Source organism: Podarcis muralis, chromosome 5 (genome assembly GCF_964188315.1).
Source record: "Podarcis muralis chromosome 5, rPodMur119.hap1.1, whole genome shotgun sequence".
Lineage (NCBI taxonomy): Eukaryota > Metazoa > Chordata > Lepidosauria > Squamata > Lacertidae > Podarcis > Podarcis muralis.
In genome coordinates this window covers 100,025,565-100,051,564 of record NC_135659.1, presented here as the reverse complement: position 1 = coordinate 100,051,564, position 26,000 = coordinate 100,025,565, and the positions used below count along the sequence as shown (strand labels likewise).

At 48.7% G+C, this 26,000-nt stretch overlaps 1 protein-coding gene across 1 annotated transcript in view; it reads right to left on the bottom strand.

Moving 5' to 3' along the window:
- Positions 1-25,793, bottom strand: part of TGM2 (transglutaminase 2) — a 58,515-nt gene extending 32,722 nt beyond the window's left edge. Inside the window, exons 1-3 of the mRNA XM_028735646.2 lie at positions 25,635-25,793; positions 13,613-13,792; positions 29-271 (exon numbers count right to left, since the gene is read on the bottom strand). Coding sequence (XP_028591479.2) covers positions 29-271; positions 13,613-13,792; positions 25,635-25,644 — 433 coding nt within the window. The 5' untranslated portion in view covers positions 25,645-25,793. The remainder of the gene's footprint in view (positions 1-28; positions 272-13,612; positions 13,793-25,634) is intronic.
- Positions 25,794-26,000: the final 207 nt, after the last annotated feature.

Sequence of the window (26,000 nt, the reverse complement as noted above, 5' to 3'; positions counted from 1 at the left end):
GCTCCTGCCAAGGCTTGCAGTCGCCTACCTGCGCACCAAGGGTTGAAGAGCAGGACAAATTCGCCCAGGCTGAAGCTGGAGCCCTGATGGTCAGTGGCAGCGTCCATGGTCAGGCGGTAGCGGCCGATCCGGGCGTCAGGAGGGGAGGAGATGGACAGAGTCAGAGAGGTCCCCTCCTGGTGCTCCACGGCTGAGCTCCAGACAGCCTCTTCCAGGGAGCAGGAAAGCGGAAAGAGAGATCTGGTCCCCGATGTCTCGATGGGGCAGGGCCCTGCAGGAGGAGGAAGCAAAACAGGCCGGTGGTCAGAGCTCTCTGCGCATGAACTAGAGATACGGTGCAGAACGCAGCAGCCAGACAGCAAAAGCCGCTTTGCAGTGGAACGGACGCTCCTTCCTTGGGCGATTTTACGCAGAGTTTGGATGGCCATCTGTCAGGGATGCTTGAGCTGAGAGTCCTGTATTGCAGGGGTTGGACTAATAATAATAAATAATAATAATAAATTTTATTTATACCCTGCCCTCCCCAGCCAAGACTGGGCTCAGGGCGGCTAACACCCGATATAAAAACAAACTGATTGAAATACAACTTAAAAACAAGATTAAAATACAACATTAAAACGTTGAAATATTAAAATGCAGCCTCATTTCAATGGAAACTCAAATCAAAAACTTTTGGGGGGATGAAAGTGTCAAGTTTTCACCAAGGCTAACTTTCCAGACTGGTCCTACGTGGGCCAGAAAAAAGCCAGGGAAGTCCCCAAATAGGAGTTCCATCACAGGAGGGGAAAGGAAAAAAGAAAAGAAAAGGGGGAGGGAATCAAATTGATTCTAGATGACTCCTGAGGGTCCCTTTCAAATCAACCATCCTACAGTTCTATGATTTTGTGAAAGGAGATTCCAGTTAAACACCAGAAACAACTTTCTGGTGCTAAGAGCTGCTCAGCTGTGAAACGGATAACCTTAGCCACTCCCAGTTTAAAAGCCATCAGCCATCAGACCCAAAGTGAAGCAGAACCTCTCCCACATGGTACATTTATAGCAGTTTTATGCCACTTTTAACAGATAGGGTTCCCCCCAAAAGAATGATGGGAACTGTAGTTTGCCAAGGGGTTAGACTAGATGACTCTTGAGGTCCCTGTCCAAGTTGACCATTCTACAGTTCTATGATTTTGTGAAAGGAGATTCCAACTAAACCCCGGAAACTACTTTCTGATGGTAAGATGGTAGTTTGCCAAGGCTGGTGGGAGTTATTTGGAGACTCCGATCCACCTCACGGAACTATAGTTCCCATGTTTCCCTGGAAAGAGGGGTTGGACCAGTTGAAGCCTGTGGGGTCGAAGTGCCCCAGAGAAAAGAACCCTGCTGGCTTCACAGGTGGGAGGAAAAAGCCGAATTCAGGGACCAATGGAGTAATATCCGCCCTCCCTTCCCCACAGGTGGGCGGGGTTTGCGGCACCGAGCGAGGCTCACCTGGGCAGGTGCCACCCACCTGCTTGAGCTGGCCTTTGACCCGCCCTTGGCCAGAGAGGACAATGGACGGCCGGCTGGGGGTGGGCGGAAGGCCAAAAGAAAAGAGGCTGACCCTTTGGCTCAAGCCTCTTTTGCTGTTCTTCCTTCCAGGATCAATCCCTCTCGCATTAATTATGCAGTGAGTAAAATTAACAGGGCCATGCGCAACACCATGCGGCAAATTGGTGGGTTCTCTATCCCACATCCCACCATCACAGCAGATAGAGCTGACCTATTCCGGGGGGACGGGGTGCACCTGACCCCACTGGGCAATGACTTCTGGCTCCACGACTTGCGACGAGCCCTTGGGGACTGGATAGATTGCGGGGTTTGATTGGTCCTCGGTTGTGGGACTTGGCGGCGAGGCCCCTTAGGGCCTCGAGTGGTGGTTTTTAGGCCTTTGCAAGGTAGCCTTTAGTCTGACATCAAGTTGGGGGGGATGCATTCATGCTCCCTCCCCATGCGGTGGCGCTTGTAGGGCCCATTAAAGGGCAAAAAGCGGGAGTCCCTGAGCCTAGAACGGCGGCATGTAGGTCAAACTCCCAGCACGAGGTCGGTGGAAGGGCAGGCTGTGTAAGTTTGCGCTTTGCAGTCCCCTCTCACTGGACCTCATCTGCCTGCATATCATCAGCCAGACGGGCTGAGAGGGTTACCTGCCAAGGCCTGTGCCAAGTTTCCCACTTCTGAAGCTCAATAAAGTTGTGGCCAATTTGAACCCATACTCTGGTCTCTTGTCTCATCATCTGGGCTAATGGGGTAGGCACCACAGACAGGGTTTGGCGCGTGGGCCCACAAAAGGCAAAACCTTGACAGACAGCACTGGGTCTCAAGAGCAGGAGAAGTGCGGATGGGCTGAGAGGTTTGTTCCTTTGAGGAGTCTTTATTGGAGAGCGTTTATTTTCAGCATTTTTTCCAGGGTGTGGTTGCTTCGGAAGGAGAAGGTTTTCCTGATGACTGATGAGGCTACCTGAGCTGCGTCTCCTGAGGGTCACAGGATCACGCCCCCAGCCACCGGGGTTGCAAGCTGTTCCACCGCTAAGAGACAACAGGATCGTGGGCTGATGCAGGACTGGACGAGGCCAGCAAAGGAGAGGCGTCCCTGGCGGAACAGATTTATCAAAGCTGTGCTTTGTGCACCAGCCTCGTCATTCCGTGTCAATAAATAGACTTGTGAACCAAGGCACACATTTCGGGTGGCCTCACCCCGCCGGCGGTTTTGCTCCAGCAATCCCACAAGCCCATAAATCTGAGAACAAGCAAGGGAGCATCTTGCCATGTAAGGCGATTCCTCGCCATCTCTTCCTCCCCAGCACAAGTTAACAAGGTGAAATTCAGACAAGGATTGATTCCTCCAGACAGACTCCTTTTATGCAACGTGGGAGCCCTGCGTCTCATAACCGGCAGCGTCCACGTTTTCAAGGCAGCGAGGCATTTATTATCCCACGCGATTTATAAAAGGTATAAGCCGCTGGGATTGCAAAAAAAGCCCAAACACACCTCACACTGGCTTGCAAAAAGTTAAAAGACCGCTAAGAAAAATGAACAGTAATTCGAGGCATGCAAAAAGAACAATTGACTAAGAGCAGATTTAAAACTCGCACAAACTTCCTAAACATCTGGATAGGCATATCTAAGCAAGGATGTTTTCAGCAGGTGCTGGAAAGGGGACAGTGAAGGTATCTGCCAGATATCAAGAGGGGCTGCCTCACTAAAATATCAGTTCCTTGCAAATGTGGAACGGGACTCCCTGTTCCTGAATGGGGTAACTGTGCCCCTGAAGGACCAGGTGCGCAGCCTGGGAGTCATTCTGGACTCACAGCTGTCCATGGAGGCGCAGGTCAATTCTGTGTCCAGGGCAGCTGTCTACCAGCTCCATCTGATATGCAGGATGAGACCCTACCTGCCCGCAGACTGTCTCGCCAGAGAGGTAGGTGCATGCTCTGGTTATCTCTCGCTTGGACTACTGCAATGCGCTCTATGTGGGGCTACCTTTGAAGGTGACCTGGAAACTGCAATTAATCCAGAATGCGGCAGCTAGACTGGTGACTGGGAGCGGCCGCCGGGACCACATAAAACCGGTCCTGAGAGATCTGCATTGGCTCCCAGTACGTTTCTGAGCACAATTCAAAGTGTTGGTGCTGACCTTTAAAGCCCTAAACGGCCTCGGTCCAGTATACCTGAAGGAGCGCCTCCACCTCCATCGTTCTGCCTGGACACTGAGGTCCAACGCTGAGGGCCTTCTGGCGGTTCCCTCGCTGTGAGATGCCAAGTTACAGGGAACCAGGCAGAGGGCCTTCTCAGTGGTGGCACCCACCCTGTGGAACGCCCTCCCACCAGATGTCAAAGAGAAGAACAACGACCAGACTTTTAGAAGACATCTCAAGGCAGCCTTGTTTAGGGAAGCTTTTAATCATAGAATCATAGAGTTGGAAGAGACCACAAGGGCCATCGAGTCCAACCCCCTGCCAAGCAGGAAACACCATCAGAGCACTCCTGACGTATGGTTGTCAAGCCTCTGCTTAAAGACCTCCAAAGAAGGAGACTCCACCACACTCCTTGGCAGCAAATTCCACTGTCGAACAGCTCTTACTGTCAGGAAGTTCTTCCTAATGTTTAGGTGGAATCTTCTTTCTTGTAGTTTGGATCCATTGCTCCGTGTCCGCTTCTCTGGAGCAGCAGAAAACAACCTTTCTCCCTCCTCTATGTGACATCCTTTTATATATTTGAACATGGCTATCATATCACCCCTTAACCTCCTCTTCTCCAGGCTAAACATGCCCAGCTCCCTTAGCCGATCCTCATAAGGCATCGTTTCCAGGCCTTTGACCATTTTGGTTGCCCTCCTCTGGACACGTTCCAGTTTGTCAGTGTCCTTCTTGAACTGTGGTGCCCAGAACTGGACACAGTACTCCAGGTGAGGTCTGACCAGAGCAGAATACAGTGGCACTATTACTTCCCTTGATCTAGATGCTATACTCCTATTGATGCAGCCCAGAATTGCATTGGCTTTTTTAGCTGCCGCGTCACACTGTTGGCTCATGTCAAGTTTGTGGTCAACCAAGACTCCTAGATCCTTTTCACATGTACTGCTCTCAAGCCAGGTGTCACCCATCTTGTATTTGTGCCTCTCATTACTTTACATTTCTCCCTGTTAAAATTCATCTTGTTTGTTTTGGCCCAGTTCTCTAATCTGTCAAGGTCGTTTTGAAGTGTGATCCTGTCCTCTGGGGTGTTAGCCACCCCTCCTTATGTTTAATAGGTTATTGTATTTTAATATTCTGTTGGAAGCTGCCCAGAGTGGCTGGGGAAACTCAGCCAGATCGGCGGGGTATAAATAATAAATAATAAATTATTATTATTATTATTATTATTATTATTATTATTATTATTATGTGCAGCTGCAACAGTTTGAGGAGGTCAGATGGGTGCATATGGGGAAGGGTAAACTGGTCCCAAATTGTGAAGGGATTTATATGGCATAGGAGCTTCCAAAGTCAAAGGTTGATACTCACAAGGGCTGCAACGTTTTAAGAAAGAACCTTGTGCCAATCCTATACCTTGTGCCCAAGGCAGTTGCATAAGTTGCCACAGTTATGGCAGTTAATTATATCCTTTTTTGTGTTGTTAGAGCAACTGATTAGTAGGTTTGTTCTGTTTTGCTGCTGCCTGCCTCCGAGTTAATGAGAGTCTGTTGGAGTTTTAGCCTTAGTGATAAATCTCTGCAGTGCATTACTAAGATAAGTAAGACCTGCCTGCCTTGTACATATGCATTTAATCTAACAAGTGCAAGGACACCGTGAGGAAAAGTTATTATTTAATCTTTAAAAGAGTGTCTTTCGTATTTTTTGTGAGGGGAAAGGGAACCAAGCAAAAGGGTTAAACCGCCCGGCCTCTAGCTTTCACATAAGCTCTGTTAACAGAAATTAAATACAATTGCTAAATAAACTAACCTTTATTAACTTTCAGAAATTATCACAGGAAATGTGACATTCAGCTAATTTGTTTTTCAGAGCTGAAATCCTAGTTCCCACAATTTATATGTGAACAGTAACTTCTTGAACTTGACTTGGGAGCATATCAGCAACCGGTGCAGGTCTCTGAGCACAGGAATTATATGCTGATGGGGGCTGCTAATAATAATAATAATAATAATAATAATAATAATAATAATAATAATAATAATACTCCACTCATCTATAGCACTCCCCTGTCACCAACCATGCTGCAGCATTCTGCTGGCCATGATTGTGCTGTGGTTGAGACAAGCCCTTGGGGGTGACCCAGACCTTCTGGACTATGTACTGGAAAGCCTGCACTGGCTGCCCTTAAATAGCCAGGTTAGAATCATAGAATCCTAGAGTTGGAAGAGACCACAAGGGCCATCGAGTCCAACCCCCTGCCAAGCAGGAAACACCATCAGAGCACTCCTGACATATGGTTGCCAAGCCTCTGCTTAAAGACCTCCAAAGAAGGAGACTCCACCACACTCCTTGGCAGCAAATTCCACTGTCGAACAGCTCTTACTGTCAGGAAGTTCTTCCTAATGTTTAGGTGGAATCTTCTTTCTTGAAGTTTGGATCCATTGCTCCGTGTCCGCTTCTCTGGAGCAGCAGAAAACAACCTTTCTCCCTCCTCTATATGACATCCTTTTATATATTTGAACATGGCTATCATATCACCCCTTAACCTCCTCTTCTCCAGGCTAAACATGCCCAGCTCCCTTAGCCGTTCCTCATAAGGCATCGTTTCCAGGCCTTTGACCATTTTGGTTGCCCTCCTCTGGACACGTTCCAGTTTGTCAGTGTCCTTCTTGAACTGTGGTGCCCAGAACTGGACACAGTACTGGTTGTTTTGAGGGATGGCTGTAAACTTCCACTGGCCAGTGGTCAGAAGGTGAGCTGCCCCGAAGACAGGGCTCCCCTTTCACTCGTCCCCAGAGCTGCTTCTGTCCAGGCGCAGCCCACAAGCGACAGGGAGCCTTGCAAAAAGAGGCCCTGCCCACTTCCGAGGCTCCACCCGAGACGGAGGGGGAGAGAATTCGGCAAGGGGTGAACTGCAGACTCATGCTTCACGCCCGCCCTCCCCGCCCGTCTGCCCACGATGATTCACAGCTTTCACGGAGTGCCAGGGCTGGTCACAGACTTCCGCTCCTGACTGTCTGCTAAACTCGGAATCTGAGAACTGCAGGGCTGAAGGGAGGGACCCTCAAGGGATGTCTAGTCCAACCCCCGGCAATGCAGGAATTTTGGGCAGTTTGTGCCGCAGAAGAGCATCAGAGCAGAGGCAATCGTAGGGGTGGCCCTGGCATTTCCTGATGAGCCCCAGGTCTTCTGTATCTACCTCCTGACATTCCTTTGCTCAGGTGCCACTCAGGTGCTACAGCTCCCATCAGCCCCAGCCAGCGTGAGCCCCTGTCCAAAAGATCTTGAGGGCACCAGGTTGGCGAAGGTTGGGCCAGAGGGCCAGATTTGGGTCAAAGAGGGCCAGATGTGATGAGGGCCGACCAAAGCTGCTGAAGTTGTTGAGCTTTTTTTAGAATTTTACCCCTACGTTGTTGGGCTTTTTAAAGGATTTGGCCCCAAAGTTGTTTATTTAGGATTTTACCCCGGGACATATGCAACTATGGGGCCAAATTAAATTGACTGCCGGGCCCCCCAAACGGACTTTGGACAGCTGCCCCCTGGTTCCAATGTCCCCTCTAGCTCCGGGCATCCTGGGAGCTGAAGGACATTGTAGCTTCATAGGAAAGATCATGGAACGGTAGAATTGGAAGGGGCACCCAAAGGTCCTCTAGACCCACCCACCGCAAAGCAGGAATGGCAGCCAGGGAATCCCTGACAGCCGGCCACCCAACCTCTGCTTCAACACCTCCCAGGAAGGAGAGTCGACCACCTCATGAGGTCAGTGGATCATAGAACGGCAGGGGGGTTGGGAGGGAACCTGAGGGTCATCTAGACCAACCCCCTTGCATTGCAGGACTCCCAGTTCAAGAATCCCCGACAGATGGATGTCCAGCCTCTGCTGAAAAGCCTCCAGCGAAGTCCTGGTTTCCTGGGCTGCTCCTCACCCCCACCCTAGTTGTGGACGGAGTTGGAGTCTGTGTGCGAAAATACACACATGAGCTCACAATGGTGTGCGCAGCCTGCTTGCCCTCCCTCCTTGGAGCAGGGCGGTGTGTGTGTGTGATCCTGCTGGGACACTTGAGCGTGAGAACAAGGCTAGGCTACGGCTTCCTTGAGTCGCCGGAGCCATTACTCAGCCCCCCGGGGAACAGGAGTAGCTGTTTCTCCTCCGCCTTCTTCCCAAACAAGCTCACTGTGTTCTTCCTCCCTCGGACAAACGCAAAGAATTACAGGGTGGGGGAGCGCAAGGCCCTTCTCCATCGGAAACATCCACAGGATCTGTTTATGCGCAACCCTGCGGCCTCACAACAGACTGGACCATCCCACCCCCGGTGGCTCATCAACAAGACCTTCTCTTTGCACAGCGAGGTGGAGGAGGCAGGCACAAAAAGAGGCCCTCCTGTCAGCCTCTCACTGCCCAGACTTCCTGGAACCTGAGGTCTGCCCTGGGGAGAGACAAAGGGCCTTTCACCACCTGGGTGGATAAATCCAGACTGGTACACTTTGCTCTGGGAAGGCTGGGTCCAAACATCAGGGCGTGGGCTGGAGACTCATCTTTCGCACAAAGGTCCCTTATCCTGGGGTCAGGTCTTCCCTGGTGCCCTCGTCGATCAGGGCAGAAGGCTGTCAGGTGAGAGGAGAGCCATCTTCAAATATCTGAAGGACTGTCCCATGGAAGATGGAGCAAGCTGGTTTTCTCCTGCTCTGAAGGGCAGGACCCAATCCAAGGGATTCCAATTGCAAGCAATGAGATTCAGTAATAGGACCACCCTATTCTGTCTGGGTCAGACTACACCTGGAATACAGTGTCCAGTTCTGGGCTCCACAATTTGAGGAGGAGGCTGATAAAGATGATGACCAAGATGATAAAGGGTCTGGAAACCAAGCCTGATGAGGAACGGTTGAGGGAATTGGGTATGTTTAGCCTGGAGATATGATAGCCATCTTCAATTATCTTAAGGGCTCTCATATGGAAGATACCCTTGAGACTGACCCAGAAACTACAGCGGGTGCAGAATGCCACGGCGAGGCTCCTTATGGGGTCCTTGCCGCAGGATCACATTCACCCAGTGCTATACCAGCTGCATTGGCTCCCGGTGGAGTACAGGGTCAGGTTTAAGGTGCTGGTTTTGACCTTTAAAGCCCTATGCGGCCTAGGACCCTCATACCTACGGGACCTCCTCTCCCGGTATGTCCCACGGAGGACCTTACGGTCTTCAAATAAATACATCTTGGAGGTCCCAGGCCACAGGGAGGTTAGGCTGGCCTCAACCAGAGCCAGGGCTTTTTTGGCCGTGGCTCCGATCTGGTGGAACGCTCTGTCCCAAGAGACCAGGGCACTGCAGGACTTGACATCTTTCCGCAGGGCCTGCAAGACGGAGCTGTTCCACCAGGCCTTTGGTCAGGGCACAGCCTGACTCCCTCCTTTGGCAATCCCCACAGAACTCTAGCCCAATGGTTGCCATTAATTTGATTTTGAATTGATTTCAGAATGAATTGATTTTAGAATGCTGTGTTACTTTTATTGTTGTTAGCCGCTCTGAGCCCGCCTGCGGCTGGGGAGGGCGGGATATAAATATTTTTTTATTTATTATTTATTTATTATGGTCCTTTGGCCGGATCCTGCAGGGCTCATCGGATGTTCTTAATCTCTTAAGCAAAACCAGGCAGTGACCTCTTGGCGCTGTGTGCGAATTAAGCCCTGGAGCTGGGGCTGAAGAAGCTGAGACTTGAGCTCCGCTCTGGGTGCTTTGCTTTCTTTGTTTTTTCTGGAAAAGGGAAGGACGAAGTGGGAGTCCTCCTTCCTTGCAAGCCACACAGAGAACTGTGGGAAAGACCAAGCCAGGGGAAAGCTTCCTCCTTTTGTTTCCTGCCCTTGTCCTCCTCAACTCACCACCGGCTGCCTGAGGCTGCGAGATAAAATGGGGTCGGAGACCTCGGGGAGCCTCCATCCCCTCCCCTCCTTCTCCCATCCCAGTCTCAAAAGGGCATGTCGAGGCTTTGCCCTGGGAGAACAAATGGAGCCAGAGGCATTTATTAGGAGCATTTACAGAATCATTGTAGCATTTGGAGGGACACCCAAGAGCCATCTAAACCAACCCCTGCAATGCAGGAATCACAGGTGGGAGCTTAATTTGCAAGCAGGTAATCCATTGGGGGAGGAGGGACGTGGGTGGCGCTGTGGGTTAAACCACAGAGCCTAGGACTTGCCGATCAGAAGGTCGGCGGTTCGAATCCGCGCCACGGGGTGAGCTCCCGTTGCTCGGTCCCTGCTCCTGCCAACCTAGAAGTTCAAAAGCACGTCAAAGTGCAAGTAAATAAATAGGTACCGCTCCAGCGGGAAGGGAAACGGTGTTTCCGTGCGCTACTCTGGTTCGCCAGAAGCGGCTTAGTCCTGCTGGCCACATGACCCAGAAGCTGTACGCCGGCTCCCTCGGCCAGTAAAGCGAAATGAGCGCCGCAACCCCAGAGTCGGCCACGACTGGACCTAATGGTCAGGGGTCCCTTTACCTTTATCTTAATCCATTGGGGGGTGGTAAGTATACTGGTTGCCATTTGATGCTCATGATTTCATGGGGATGCTGCAAATAAACTTGTGTTTATGAGGAGCATCAGTTGCGCATTCAACATCTGTCTGGAAGGACCCCTGTATCAATTAATCCCTGCAAGGAATCATCTAAACTGTTAATCCCCGAAGCAAATTCTCTTTTGCTGCAGAGTTGCTGCAAGGGTGAGGACGACATGCGTCCAGCTTTTCTATTTGTTTTGTTCTTGGACATTATTGCAGGTTATTTCGTGAACCCCACGGCTCTGTCAGGATCTGGTATGGTTTGATGCAAGAGGAGGAAGAGGTGGAGGAGAGGCCCTCCCCTCTCTCCTAACCATAAAACTCAAGGACATACAATGAAGCTGAACACTGGAAGATTCAGGACAGATTAAAGAAAGTCATTATCCACACAGCACATAGTTAAACTATGGAACTCCCTGCCACAGGAGGCGGGTTTAGATGGCCTTAAAAGAGAATTGGCCAAATCCCTGAGGGAGAGGGCTACTGATGGCTACTAGCTGGGATGGCTATGCTGGAAACCTCAGGCTGGGAGAGTGTTGTTCTTGTGCTCAAATCCTGCTTGCAAGTTTCCCACCAACCATCTGGTCAGCCACTGTGAAAAAAGGACGCTGGACAAGACGTGTTATTGCTCTGATCCAGCAGGATCTTTCTATGTTCTTAACAAGACATCTTTGACAAGACATCTTTGTCAAATCGCCATCTCCCCGTCTGAAAGCATTATGTTCAGAGAGGAATGCTTGGGGCTGGATTTCACGTGCTAATTATTTGGCAGGACTCTTCTGCTTTGACAAACTCCAGGAAACAGTAACAGAGCCCTCACACGGGAAAAGAACAGGAACAGCTGGAAGGTATGAATAAAGAGAAATACTGGCTCTTAGAATCACAGAACTGGGGAGCTGGAAGGGTTCCTCAGGGTCATCTAGCCCAACCCACCTGTAATGCAGGAATCTCAGTCAATGAATCCCTGATGGATGGACACCCAACCTCTGCTTAAAAACCTCCAAGGGAGTCCGTTCCACTGTCCAATGGCTCATACCACTAGAAAGTTCTTCCTAATATTTGGTCAGATAATTGGTTCCAGGTATGGTTTTCCCAGTAGTGATGTATGGAGGTGAGAGCTGGACCATAAAGAAGACCGATTGCCAAAGAACTGGTGCTTTTGAATTCTGGTGCTGGAGGAGACTCTGGAGAGCCCCATGGACTGCAAGAAGATCCAACCGATCCATTCTGAAGGAAATCAGCCCTGAGTGCTCACTGGAAGGACAGATCCTGAAGCTGAGGCTCTAAGACTTTGGCCACCTCATGAGAAGAGAAGACTCCCTGGAAAAGACCCTGATGTTGGGAAAGATGGAGGGCACAAGGAGAAGGGGACGACAGATGACGAGATGGTGGGACAGTGTTCTTGAAGCTACCAGCATGAGTTTGACCAAACTGCGGGAGGCAGTGGAAGACAGGAGGGCCTGGCGTGCTCTGGTCCAGGGGGTCACAAAGAGTCGGACACGACTAAACAACTAAACGACTAAACAACAACAAACCTGGATAATTGATTCAGGTCCTCTCCTCCAGAGCCGGAGAAAACGGCAGCACATCAAAGGTCTGAAGATGGCTCTTGTGTCACCTCTCAGTCTCCTCTTTTCCAGGCTAAACATACTCAGCTCCTTCAAATCCCAGCTTCCCAACCAGGGCAAGTCCAGTCCATCATCTTAAAGGTGCCTCTTCCTCCAGCTGCTCCCCGCACAGCTCCCCCCATTCTCGCTGCACAAACCAGATCATTTCTTTCCATTTCTGCTTCCTCCACAAAAGTCCCCCCTTGTTTGCTTTTGCAACACCTCTGAGGTCACCGGCCAAAACGAAATGGGTTTCCAGGGCCTGGCTGCTGCTGCTGCAAAATTCCAGAAGGATGACTCCCTTTTTTCCACCAGCGTTTCCTGAGCCCAACAACAAAGCGAGAGAGAGGACCCTGGCCAGGGACGGAGCCTGAGGTCACCCGTCCTCTGCCATGTTTTCCTTTCCTGGCTGCATTGTCCACAGAAGAACAATAAGGGAAAATTGGCAAAAATAATCAGGAAGAAAGGAAAAAAGGAGGAACCAAGTTGTTGGCTGGTTTTTGATTAAAGTAAGAAGAAGGGTGGCAGGATTGGAATGGAGCAAAAGTGGCCTTGCACAGTTACTTAGTAATAATCATAATAGTAATTTTATTATTTGTACCCCGCCCATCTAACTGGGTTGCCACTCTGGGCAGAGGCAGATGCTAACTCAACTGCCTCAGAAAGCAGTGAAGTCTCCTTCACTGGAGGTTTTTAAACTGAGGTTTTTAAAGGGCTAAAAACCCTTAAGCCTTAAGGCATGTCCATAATCTGTTTTGGGGGCCTAATCCGGCCTACTGGTAGGTTTAACCTGGTAGGTTCAATCCTAAAAAACAACAACTCAACAATCTCAATCCTAAAAAAAGCTGAACAACTTTGGTTGGCCCTCTGGCCGGCCCTCACGGCCCTTCACTTCATCAAATCTGGCCCTCTTTGAAAAAAGTTTGGACCCCACTGCAAGCTTTATTATTATGAGTCTGAGGCTGTTATTTCGGTTTACATCAAGCCCTTCCACCCATTTGGCCGCAGCATTCAAAGCTACTTCACCCCAGTGACATTTCGCCAGAGTCACATTAAAAAGCAGCCTTGAGACTGGGGGAAACATTCAGACCCAGTTCCCAGGCATGAGCCAGCAATGCAGTGTTTCCTTGCTTACACCAGAGAGGGCTGAGGACCAGGATGCGTGTGGTCAAGATCCAGACCTGTGGCGCCCGCATGTCGAGAACGGATTCTCACATTCCTGTAAAATGTCCAGCTCAGTTTAGTGGGCTGAACCTTAAGAGCAGCACTGCCTTAATCCATATTTATTTATTGCATTTATACCCCATCATTTCCCCAACGGGGCTCAAAGCGGAAAACATGGTTCCCCCACCCTCATTTAATCCCAACAACCCTGTGAGGTAGGTAAAGCTGAGAGAGAGGGGATTCGAACCCTGGTCTCCCAGCTCACAGACCAACTCTTTAACTACAGTACCACCACTGGGTCTCTAAAGTCCAACCAGATTTATTTGCTTTATTAATTTATTGCCTGGGAGGTAGGCTAGGCTTAGAGGCAGCAACTGGGCCCAGGTCACCCCGGAAGAGCTTCATGGCCCAGGGGAGAGATTTGAACCCTGGCCTCTCCCAGGTCCCAGTCCAGCACCCTAACCACTACGCAACACTACCTGTCTACTTGCTTGCCACTGATTTTGAGCAACCTGGTGCCCTCCAGACGCTGCAGGACTCCAACTCGCACCAGCCCAGCCTCCCTGGGAGTTGTGGTCTAGCCAAGTCCAGAAGTCAGCACGACGGAGGAGGATGTGTTAGGAGCATCAAGGAGGACTCACCTGTCTCAACGTGGAACGTGAGCTGGTCCACGCCTTCCTGGTACTCCCTCCCGGAAAAGTGCAGCGTGATGGTGAACGGCTGCCCCCTGCGCACGATCAGACGCTCGTTGCCGTTCTCGGAGGTCCGGTGCTCCCGATTGTTGCGCTCGCATTCCAGGTCCCATGTTTCTAGCTGGAGATCTACAAGGACAAAGGAGAAGGTAAGTGCTTCTTCAGGCAGCTCATAGTGAAGCTGTGGAACTCATTGCCACAGGGGTGGCCGCCAACTTTGATGGCTTTGGAAGAGGATCGGACAAATTCAGGGAAGAGGAGAGGGCTATAAGCCACAATGGTGCTGGTTTTGACCTTTAAAGCCTACGCAGCCTAGGACCCACAACATTTTGGAGGTCCCAGGTCGCAAGGTGGTTAGGTTGGTCTCAACTAGGGCCAGGGCCTTTTCAGCACTGGCCCCGACTTGGTGGGACGCTCTTGTCACAAGAGTCTAGGGCCCTGTGGGACTTGACATCTTTCCGCAGGGCCTGCAAGACAGAGCTGTTCCCCCTGGCCTTTGGTCTGGACTCAGTCTGACCCTTATGCTTCCCTCCCCTTATGGTCTTGATCTATGGGCTACTTTTAAAATGAGGCTGCATTTTAAATTGCATTTTAACCTGTATTTTAAATTGGTTCCCCCCCCCCCCATTGTGTTTTTACTGTGATTTTATTGGTGTTAGCCGCCCTGAGCCCGGCTCTGGCCAGGGATGGTGGGGTAATAATAATAATAATAATAATAATAATAATAATAATAATAATAATTGATGGCTCTGCCCAGTCTCCACAGTCAGAGGCTTCTGAATCTCAGGAGGGGAGAGTTGCTCTGGTGCTCGGATCCTGCTTCCAGGTTTCCCAGAAGACGCATCTGGTTGGTCACTGTGAGAAAAGGAGGCTGGATGAGATGGGCCATTGGCCTCATCCAGCAGCCTCTTCTTAACAGTTCCGGTGAATACAGAAGTAGGCTCTAAATTATAGGGATGTACATTAGAATCTTTTTGGGAGAAAAGCAATGACAAAACTAGACAGCATCTTAAAAAGCAGAGACATCACCTTGCCAACAAAGGTCTGTCTAGTTAAAGCTCTGGTTTTCCCAGTAGTGATGTATGGAAGTGAGAGCTGGACCATAAAGAAGGCTGATCGCCGAAGAATTGATGCTTTTGAATTCTGGTGCTGGAGGAGACTCTTGAGAGTCCCATGGACTGCAAGAAGATCAAACCTCTTCATTCTGAAGGAAATCACCCCTGAAGGACAGATCCTGAAGCTGAGGCTCCAAGACTTTGGCCACCTCATGAGAAGAGAAGACTCCCTGGAAAAGACCCTGATGTTGGGAAAGATGGAGGGCACAAGGAGAAGGGGACGACGGAGGACGAGATGGTGGGACAGTGTTCTCAAAGCTACCAGCATGAGTTTGACCAAACTGCGGGAGGCAGTGGAAGACAGGAGTGCCTGGCGTGCTCTGGTCCATGGGGTCACAAAGAGGCGGACACGACTAAACAACAACACATTAGAATCAAACCAGCTTAGGGAACAGGGCTGGGCTGCTGAGGTAGGTGGTGGAACAAGCATCTCTGGAACTCCTCGAGGCAAGATTGAACTATCATAGAATCACAGAATTGTAGAGTTGGAAGGGACCCTGAGGGTCATCCAGCCCACCCCCTGAAATGCAGGAAGCTGATCCAACAGGCTCTTCCCATGTTGTTATCAAAATACAGGTCAGGGAGAGGTGTGGGTGAGGTTTCAACCAAACCACTTGACCATGTCTGTATCTCTCCCACCTTTCCTTTTTTTTAAAAAAAACAAAAGCAGCCTTTGGAGGAACTTTCAGTGGAGAAACTGCAGGGAGGGGTGCATGTGTTTGTGTGGCCTAATCCTTAGGTACTTTCCACGCAGCGGTGGAAATAACTTATATTTTTGGCCAGGGATGTTCCTCTGATGTTCAAGCCTGTGAGCAGCAACAGTGGGAGGATGGGGGCCTCTTTGGAAAGAGCCCTCCCCCCTCTTGCTGGCAGCTGGTTCCGAGTGTTAATCACCCCCTTGCTATTGTTGCTTCCTTTCCAACATGAAACAGACCTCCATCCCCTCTTCACCTTCCTTCGGGGAAATGAACAAAGCGAAGTTTAACAGCTCTCGCTTGCTGGATCGTATTTTTCCAGGAGTTTCAACCTCCTAGACGCACAGTTGTCTGGCAGCTGGGGTGTTTTGCAATGTTGTATTCCCAATTCTGCATCATCATCATTAGTATTAAAATAATAAGAGCTGAAGTAAAAAATTAAAAAGAGCATCTTTAGATGAGACCAAAGGTCCACATAGACTAATGTGTTGTTTCACACACTGTCCAGTCAGATGTCCCTGAGCACAGTCTGTCCTTGGTGAAGACTTGACGTTTTCATCCCCCAAAAAGTTTTTGATTTGAGTTCCTACTGAAATGAGGCTGCATTTTAATGTTGTGTTTTAATCTTGTTTTTAAGTTGTATTTCAATCAATTGTTTTTATACCGGTGTTAGCCGCCCTGAGCCCGGTCTTGGCTGGGGAGGGTGGGGTATAAATAAAATTTAATAATAATAATAGGAAATAGCCATTCTTGCCCTTGTTCCCCAGGATGTGGCTTCCAACTTTGGCCTCATCCAGACCTCCTTGTGTGCCCTGTTTCTAGGTACAGGTCTGGGGGTTTAAAGCTTTGTTTCTGAGTGGATTTTTTTAGGTCCCAGCAGTTTCCCTGGGGAAAACCCACATTTTACTGCTGAACTGGAGCAAACTGCAATCGAGTTTCCTGCAGATTGCTGTTTGCTCCAATTCAGTGGTAAATCGCAACCAAAACAATCCCCCTGTTTGGACATGGAGCTTTAAAGCACTGGCCTGTGTTTGGAAAGCAGGTTGCAAAAGGGAGTCTGGATGAGCCCTTAGTCTGCCCAGAAAGCCACCTTGACTGACAGCTCTTGACAGATCCTTCCCTCGCGCCCACCCTCCTCCATGAATTGGCCACAACTTCATTTCAAGCCAGAAGCTTTCACCAAACCTTGGGGCAGTGAATGTTATTATTTACTTAGTTATTTCATAAAAATTATACACTGCTTGACTGTATTTTTAAAAAGCCATCAAAGTGCTTTACGAAAAGGTAAAACAATAAAATAAAATAAATGTAACCATAGTTTAAAACATAAAAAGCTAAAATACTAAAAGAGGTCAAAATTCACATCAACTTTCTAAGCAGGCTTGTCTAAACAAGAATGTTCTTAAAGGTGAAGGTAAAGGGACCCCTGACCATTAGGTCCAGTCATGGCCGACTCTGGGGTTGCGGCGCTCATCTCGCTTTACTGGCCGAGGGAGCCGGCGTACAGCTTCCGGGTCATGTGGCCAGCATGACTAAGCCGCTTCTGGCAAACCAGAGCAGCGCATGGAAACGCCGTTTCCCTTCCCGCTGAAGTGGTACCTATTTATCTACTTGCACTTTGACGTGCTTTCGAACTGCTAGGTTGGCAGGAGCAGGGACCCAGCAACGGGAGCTCACCCTGTCGCGGGGATTCGAACTGCCAACCTTCTGATCGGCAGGTCCTAGGCTCTGTGGTTTAACCCACAGCGCCACCCGCGTCCCTAAGAATGTTCTTAGCAAGCGCCAAAAGGAATACACTGAAGGTGCCTGCTTGATATCAAGAGGCAAGGAGTTCCAAAGTCTTGGTGCTGCTGCACTGAAAGATGAAATTCTTATAAATGTGGAACCACCAACTGAAGTGGTCTCATGGATGCATGTGGGGGATCTCATAGGTAAACCAAGTTGTTAAGGGCTTTATAGACTAATAGTAACACCTTGAACTTGGCCCAGCAGCAATTTTTCAACTCTTCTTTTGATACTGCTCTTGTCCAGAATTGATTCCAGCTTCCCAGGTCAGATGAACAAAAATGCAAATATGCAGAACGACTGTGAAAAGATAAGCCAGCAGATCTAAAAGAGCTGCAGCCTGAACAAGTAAGAAGCTATTTGCCTGGTACCTAAATAGGATTTGTCTGATAAGGTTTGGTTTCCATTCATCAGTTCTGTGAACAAATGTGAGGCCCAGTTTCTGCCCTTCTTGCCATCTCAAATGCCAGGAGGCCAGAACTGATCAAGTGCCTCTTCCTAATTGCCACGTATGCCACATCAGGCTAGGAACACAAATGGAAAATGGGCATTGGCAACAGACCGCCTCTCCTGGTATGTCCCACAAAGGACCCTAAGGTCTATGAATAATAATAGCTTAAAGGTCCCAGGCCCTAAAGAAGCCAGACTATCCTCCACCAGGGCCAGGGCCTTCTCAGTGATGGCTCCGACCTGGTAGGATGCTCTGTCCCACAAGACCAGGGCCCTGCAGGACTTGATCTCCTTCCGCAGGGTCTGTAAGACAGAGCTATCCTGCCTGGCCTTCAATTTGAATTAGCCTGATCCTCTATTCCCTTTTCCCTTTCCTTTTTTATGAAGAAACCCTTTCTGGGACCCCACATTTAAACTCTTCCCTGGTCTCCTTGCTGGCCCTAGTGGGACCAACTTGGCCAGTTAGCCCTGGCGATCATTTGATGTTTACTGACTGGGGTTCCCCCCCAAAAAATGACTTTTTTTGAATTTTATTGACATTGATACTGCATTTATGTTGTATTTTATGCTCTTTTTATGTTGCATTTTAATCAATGTTTTATATTTGCAATTAGCTGCCCTGAGCCCGGTTTTTAAACCGGGAAGGGCAGAGTACAGATAAAAATTTATTTATTTATTTATTTATTCAGATGCTCCTAGAACAGAGGGCAGCATCTTGAGAAGTAGAGACATCACCTTGCCAACAAAGGTCCGTATAGTTAAAGCCATGGTTTTCCCAGTAGTGATGTATGGAAGTGAGAGCTGGACCATAAAGAAGGCTGATCACTGAAGAATCGATGCTTTTGAATTATGGTGCTGGAGGAGACTCTGGAGAGTCCCATGGACTGCAAGAAGATCAAACCTCTCCATTCTGAAGGAAATCAGCCCTGAGTGCTCACTGGAAGGACAAATCCTGAAGGTGAGGCTCCAAGACTTTGGCCACCTCATGAGAAGAGGAGAAGACTCCCTGGAAAAGACTCTGATGCTGGGAAAGATGGAGGGCACAAGGAGAAGGGGGCGACAGAGGACGAGATGGTTGGGCAGTGTTTTTGAGGTTACCAGCATGAGTTTGACCAAACTGCGGGAGGTAGTGGAGGACAGAGGTGCCTGGTGTGCTCTGGTCCATGGGGTCACGAAGAGCCAGACACGACTAAACGACTAAACAACAACAACAGAACAGAGGGACCCCCCGTCCCCAAACTCTTTCAGGCTTTAGAGGCAACACTGGTACTTAGGATAGCTAAAACTCCTATCTCCTACAATATCTAAGTGGGTTGAGAAAATCTAGTCCCTAGTTACTAGCATCAAACTAACTTGCTACAGAAGAATACATATCAACCAGCCTAGCAGGTTTATGGAGCGACGGGTATTTTTGGTAACGTTTTGGAACGAGTTCAATTATACTGTCCAATTTTAGGCTGCATTCAGCCAGCTGTAACAGGATTTCTTAAAGCTCTTTATGTTTGGTTTATTTTGTTTATCAATAGACGATAAAAAAAAAACACTTTTAAAAAAGCAACGCTAGTACTGTGAATGCATTGCATTGAGTCAAAGGTGTGTTGCAAGAAAAAGTGTTTTCTTATCCGTGTCCTGAAATCGCCTGCCAGTCTAAATGCATGCTAATTAAATGCTTTGTAGCTGAGGACAGTCTTTTCCTTTTGGTCAAAACAGGAGTTGCCCAGGTTGTGGGATCATGGCGAAACCACGGGAAAGCATACAAGGGAATGTCCTCAGAACTTTCTGAACTTTACAATCACCTGCCAGGTACCTCTAATGTAGCTATTCTACAATGCACTCATTTTTCCACCTTACAGGCATAATCCTTACAGGACTTTCCACTGGAATGAACAGGAAATCAGCAAAAGCTCATCCGTGTTCAGTGTGAAAGCCCCGCCTCTGCTGCTTAACCTGTGATGGCACCATCGCACTTTCCATCTGGCGATGGTGGGAATGGAAGAAGGAACCAGCCCTGGCTGGAAGGGAGAAGTATTTCCCCAAATTACTTGTTTTGGGAACAGAGTCTGCCACTCCATTTCCACTTTTCTTTTCCCCTTGACCTTGAAGAAAAGTGTCAGAGGACACAATGCTCTCCATTAGTCAGGGCAGAACAGACCATTCTAGGAAGGAGAGGCAAAGTCATCACTTGTCACCACCAGCAAGGCTAAGAAGGAAGAGGTGCCAAGATTGGGTGGATTCAAGTCACACTCGGCGGGTTGCAAAAAATTAGAACACAATATGAAAAACAGTTTGAAACAACTTCAAATTACAAGCAATAAGGTGGGTCCTTTCGGAGAGGGTACTCTCATCCTCAACTCACTGGGGAAGAAAGCAAGCCAGCTGATTATGGGCCACAACACAAGGTGAAGATACACGCAAGTGACCCCCCCCTTTCTTGTCTGTCTCTTGAGCAACTTCTCATCCAAAACATTATTATTTATTACTTCTTCAATTTATTAGTTCCTCGCTACTTAAAAAGTCTCTATGTGACCTACAAAGCTGAAAGGTAAAGGTAAAGGGACCCCTGACCATTAGGTCCAGTTGTGGACGACTCTGGGGTTGCGGCGCTCATCTCGCTTTATTGGCTGAGGGAGCCGGCGTACAGCTTCCGGGTCATGTGGCCAGTATGACTAAGCTGCTTCTGGCAAACCAGAGCAGCGCACGGAAACTCCGTTTACCTTCCTGCCGGAGTGGTACCTCTTTATCTACTTGCACTTTGACGTGCTTTCAAACTGCTAGGTGGGCAGGAGCAGGGAGCGAACAACAGGAGCTCACCCCGTCACGGGGATTCAAACCGCCGACCTTCTGATCGGCAAGTCCTAGGCTCTGTGGTTTCACCCACAGCGCCACCCGCGTCCCTACAAAGCTTAGATATTATCTAAAAAATATCTTGAAGTATGTCAAGGTCTCTTATATGAAAAAATGGAGCAAGTTTGCTGCTCTACACAGTAGTGGAGGAAGGGAGGGGTGGTGGTGCACACTAAGTCCCCCGGAGGGCTGTTGGGCATCATGGGGGGCTGCAGGTCAGCTGCAGGGTGGTGGAGCCGCTGTTCGTCCCTCAAAAAAGTCCAACAACTTCGGCTGGAGTCCTAAAAAAGGCTCTGCCCCGGGCACCAGTATGTGTGTGTATGTGCTACGCCACTGGCTCTACAAGGGAGAATCCGAACCAAAGGATTCAAATGACAAGAAAGGAGATTCAAAGTAAACATTGGAAAGAACCTTCTGATTGTAAGAGCCATTTAGCAGGAGGACAGACTTAGCTTGGAAGGGGGTAGAGGTTTTCGAACAGAGTGATTCTTTAGCTGTGATTCTGGTGTTGCCCAGGGTTGAACATGAATGACCTTGGGGTACCATCCATCTCTATGGCTCTATGACCGGTCCTGAAAGACCTACATTGGCTCCCAGGACGTTTCCGAGCACAATTCAAAGTGTTGGTGCTGACCTTTAAAGCCCTAAACGGCCTCAGCCCAGTATACCTGAAGAAGCATTTCCACCCCCATCGTTCTGCCCAGACACTGAGGTCCAGCTCCGAGGGCCTTCTGGCGGTTCCCTCCCTGCGAGAAGCCAAGTTACAGGGAATCAGGCAGAGGGCCTTCTCGGTGGTGGCACCCACCCTGTGGAACGCCTTCCCACCATAAGTCAAAGAGATAAATAACTACCAGACTTTTAGAAGACATCTGAAGGCAGCCCTCTTTAGGGAAGCTTTTAATGTTTAATAGGTTATTGTATTTTAGTGTTCTGTTGGAAGCCGCCCAGAGTGGCTGGGGAGGCCCAGCCAGATGGGCAGGGTATAAATAATAAATTATTACCTTCCTACCCTTTGTGGCTTCCAGAAACTGGTACTCAGTAACATCACGGCCTCCAGCCATGAAGGCAGACCACAGCCATTGTGGGTTATAGATTCGATAGCTCTCTCCTCCTCCATGAATTTGTCTCACCCTCTTTTTAAGCTACCCCAGTTGGTGGCCATAGCTGCCTTATGCAGAAAGGAGGTTCCAAAGATTAGCTATGGAAGTACAGGGCAGCACATTGACGGAAGCTGGTTGGCCACTGGGAGAATAGGACGCTGGACTAGACGGGCCATTGGCTTCATCCAGCAGGGCTCATGTTATGTTTATTTTGATTATTATTATGTTTATTATTATTAAAGCTGCTGTTGAGAATTGTCCTCCTGGTTGTGGGCCTCTTTAGTGCCTAGTTCCTGCCTTGCGAGTCAGCCACGCTCTCTTGAACTTCTAACACAGACTCTCACGTGAGCATCCAGCAAAATGAGGCAACCGGTGTTATGTTTTTCACTATTTCCTCTGTGCTGACAGCTCGGAAAGGCGCCAACCTGGATCCGCCAGCAGCAGAGAAGTTGACATCGGCCGTTGTCCTTGTGCAATTGGGCAGCCCACGCTCAGTCAGCGCTCTTTGGGGTCTAGTGAATGTGCAGCGGCTGGCAGTTGTAAATCTACACACAGCTATTACACGCAGGGAAAGAGGAAAGGAAGGGGTCGTGGAAGCAGCCCTTCTGAGAGCACAGATGCTTCTGAAACAATCCTCATTTAGGGAAGGGCTCAGCTCACGGGCTTTGCATGCAAAAGGTCCCTGGGTCAGGGACAGCGTCTCCAAATAGGGCTGCGAGTAACTCCTGCCGGAAACCCCTTACCAGTCGGGGTAGATAATACTGAGCTTTAATTTTTTCATTTCCCACCCTTCACCCCAAAGTCCCAGAGTGGACTACTGCATTAAAAACAATTTAAAACAACTTGCAGCTATAAAATGGCCTCGACCCAGTAGACCTGAAGGAGCATCTCCACCCCCATCGTTCTGCCTGGACACTGAGGTCCAGCGCCGAGGGCCTTCTGGTGGTTCCCTCACTGGGAGAAGTGAGGTTACAAGGAAGCAGGCAGAGGGCCTTCTCGGTGGTGGCGCCCGCCCTGTGGAATGCCCTCCCACCAGATGTCAAGGAAATAAGCAGCTATCTGACTTTTAGAAGACATCTGAAGGCAGCCCTGTTCAGGGAAGTTTTTAATGTTTGATGTTTTATTCTGTTTTAATATTCTATTGGAAGCCGCCCAGAGTGGCTGGGAGACTCGGCTAGATGGGCGAGGTATAAATAATAATAATAATAATAACAACAACAACAACAACAACAACAACAACAACAACAACAACAACAATAATAATTAAAATGAGGTGGGTCCTAAAACCACACACCTCAGGTGTAAAAAGCCAAAGTGAGAAGATGCATCATCAGCAACCTCTGCAGGGTGCACAGTGAAGGTGCTAGGCACACATCCATGGGGAGGGAGCTCTGCAGCTTGGGGGCCACCACAGAGAAGGCCCTCTCCCCCTGGGCCTCTGAAAGTGGAGCGACTACCAAGAGGGCCCCTCTCCGCCCATTGCAGCATTCAAGAGGGTCTGTAGGGAAGGTCCTTCAGGTATTTGGGACCTGAGTAATTCAGGGCTTTAAGCACCAACGTGAATTGCGCCAGGAAATGAAAGGGCAACCTGCTCAGCTCTTTTAAAACAGGGGTTGTGCGAGATCTAAATGGAACCTTGGCTGGAAGTCGGAGTGCTGCATTTTGGACCAACGTGGAGTGAATTGCAATAACCCAGCTTGGAAGTCACCAGAGTGTGCTGTACAGTAGCCAGATGGACCAGAGGTCTGACTCAGAATAAGGAATCTTTCTGTGGTCTATGTTTCTATCTGAATCCCCCCATGCCCAGATTTTGGAGCTCTTTCCAAAGTGGAACAAAATGCCTTAATGATCTGCTATTGCTATTATTATTATTATTATTATTATTATTATAATTATTATCCCATCCCTTTCCCAAACTGGCAGCTTACATAAATTAAAATGACACATGCCAATTTAAAAAAAGCTAAAAACATACCAAAGATAGTCATTAGAAAGAAATTAAACCCTAATAGAATTAAAATAATTTATCTATCTACCTGTCTGGGCAGGTTCATAGGAGGGAATACGGTCTTTCAGATAGCCTGACCTAAGCCATTTTAGGTCTTTGCCCAACTTCTGAATTTGTATAGGACACAAATTGCACTTGTGCCACAACCCTAGGGCTCTCTTTCCGTTTCTCTCTCCCTGCCCACCCAGGCACACTGAGGGCACACAGCAAGAAAGCAAACAGTGTTGTGCCACATGCACAACACCCACATCAATATTCCTGAGGAAAGAGGTTGCACCAGCTTGCAAGGGCCAATGGACTCCTTGGTTAAGCGTCACTGGAAAAGAAGAGGTCTAAAAGCATAGACAACCCCCCCCCATAGAATCGCTGGAAGGTACCCCAGAGGTCATCTAGTCCAACCCCCCTGGAATTCTGGAATTTCAGCAGAAGAATCCCTGACGGGTGTCCCTCCAACCTCTGCTTATAAACCTCTGGTGAAAGAGAGTTTGCACCCCTTTCCAGGTCAATGGCTTCTTCTTTGTCCTTGTAATAAAGTGGAAGGATGGGAGGAAGCCTCCCAAGGGAGAAAACAGAACAGTCCAGCTCAAGAATTGTCACTTTTCACGAGGACTTAACCCTGTGAGGTATGTGAAGCCAAGGGATGGTGCTGGTGTCTGACCACACCGGTGAATTTCACAGCTGAGCTGAGATTTGAACCCAGGGCTTCAGAAATAGCCTTCATGCCCCTTCCAGTGGGAGAGGAGAGGTGGTCTTGCTAATCTCCCCCACAAGGGTTTAGACCAGCTTAGTAAGTTTGCAAAGCAGCTGGGGTCTTGCAAGAGGCTGCGTCATATAAGCTGGCAGCTCAGGTTTTGCAAGGGCCGTTTTCATTTGCCTGAAGAAGAGCTGAGCTAAGCGCTAGGAAAGTGTATTTTTGCAAAATCCTAAGCATTGCTTAGGAGACCTTGGATGAAGATGAAACTGGTCTGTGCAAAAACCAAAGCCAAGAGCCCCTGTTCTTAAGCTGTGGATCTCATGCACCCATCCTCTCCTGAGAGACCCAGCAAGGTTTTCCCTATTAATAACAAGGACATGGAGGAATCGAGAATTAAACTTCAGAGAAGAGTGATGAGGAAGATGAAAGGAAGCCACGACCTGCAAAAGGAATTCTCTACAATTTTCCGCGCTAAAGCAATTATTTGCGTAGACCTGCAGGACGTCCCTTCTGAATCTGCGAATTCTTCCGAAAGCGAAAACCATGGGCAGAAAGCAAGAAAGCGGATTTGTCTCCTTGGCCAATGCGGGGAATAGCTGCAGAAAATATTCAGCTTAAAGACAGGAATTTAATTACAGTGGGGTTTGTGCAGAAAAATATTCCATTGGGCTGTAACTGTTATAAATTCTGGATGTGCAAGAAGCACTCTGAAATAAATATATATATATTTCATTTTCTAACAACTCCCTGCAAACCCTATTCAAACATTCCAACTTTTTCTTCCAAAGTTTCCCTTTTTTGATATTTATTTCTTAACTTAAAAGCAAAAATTATTAAAAATCATTTCAGTATTATACGGATAAATTAATTGCTGCCTGTCCCCAAACTCACATACACCACACACAACTGCTTTAGCTTGTGTTTACCCCAACTTTTCCCAATTGAGAATTTCTTCTTTGTTTAAAAAAAACAAAAACAAGCAGAACATCTTTCAACAACTGAGTGGACACTTTAGGTTCAATGACTAAAAGTAGTGCAGTTTGTTTTGACAAGGTTGCCATTAATAGAGTCGGTGAGTCGACTTGGAACATGCTCGTTCTGGAGTTAGTATGCGCACACACACAAAAATATTGTCCGTATCCTTTTGCAATGATCGTATTACAATTAGGCAAAAGCATTTGCAGAAAGACAGTGAGAAGAAGACAAGATCTCTGCCCTGAGCCAGAGAGAAGAGTCCCCCCTATTCCTTTCTGGGTTTCCTCTCCCTTTTCTTATTTTACCTTCTGCCATGCTGCCCGTCACAGGAGTCCCGCAGTGCCCTTCCTTGGTCTCGCCTCCTGTCTCTGCCTCCTCCTGCTTCTGCAAAAGGAGCTCCTAGCTTAGCTCCCCTGCCTGGCGTCTGTCCACTTATATAGTCATCCAGAGAGTGAACACACACACCCCCAGGCTGGGTGTATGTCTGGCCGTGGCCAAACAAAAGTTGTGGCAGAGGAAGGAGGAGGGGGAGAAATGCAAACACATTTCCAGGGGAAATTAAAGGCTGCACTTGTTGAACTTGAGCATGAATGAGCGGGCTTTTCGGTGACCAAGTCAACTGTGGCACAGCTGGAGGAAGAGCCCCCTCTAGCCGGCCGATCAGCCACATG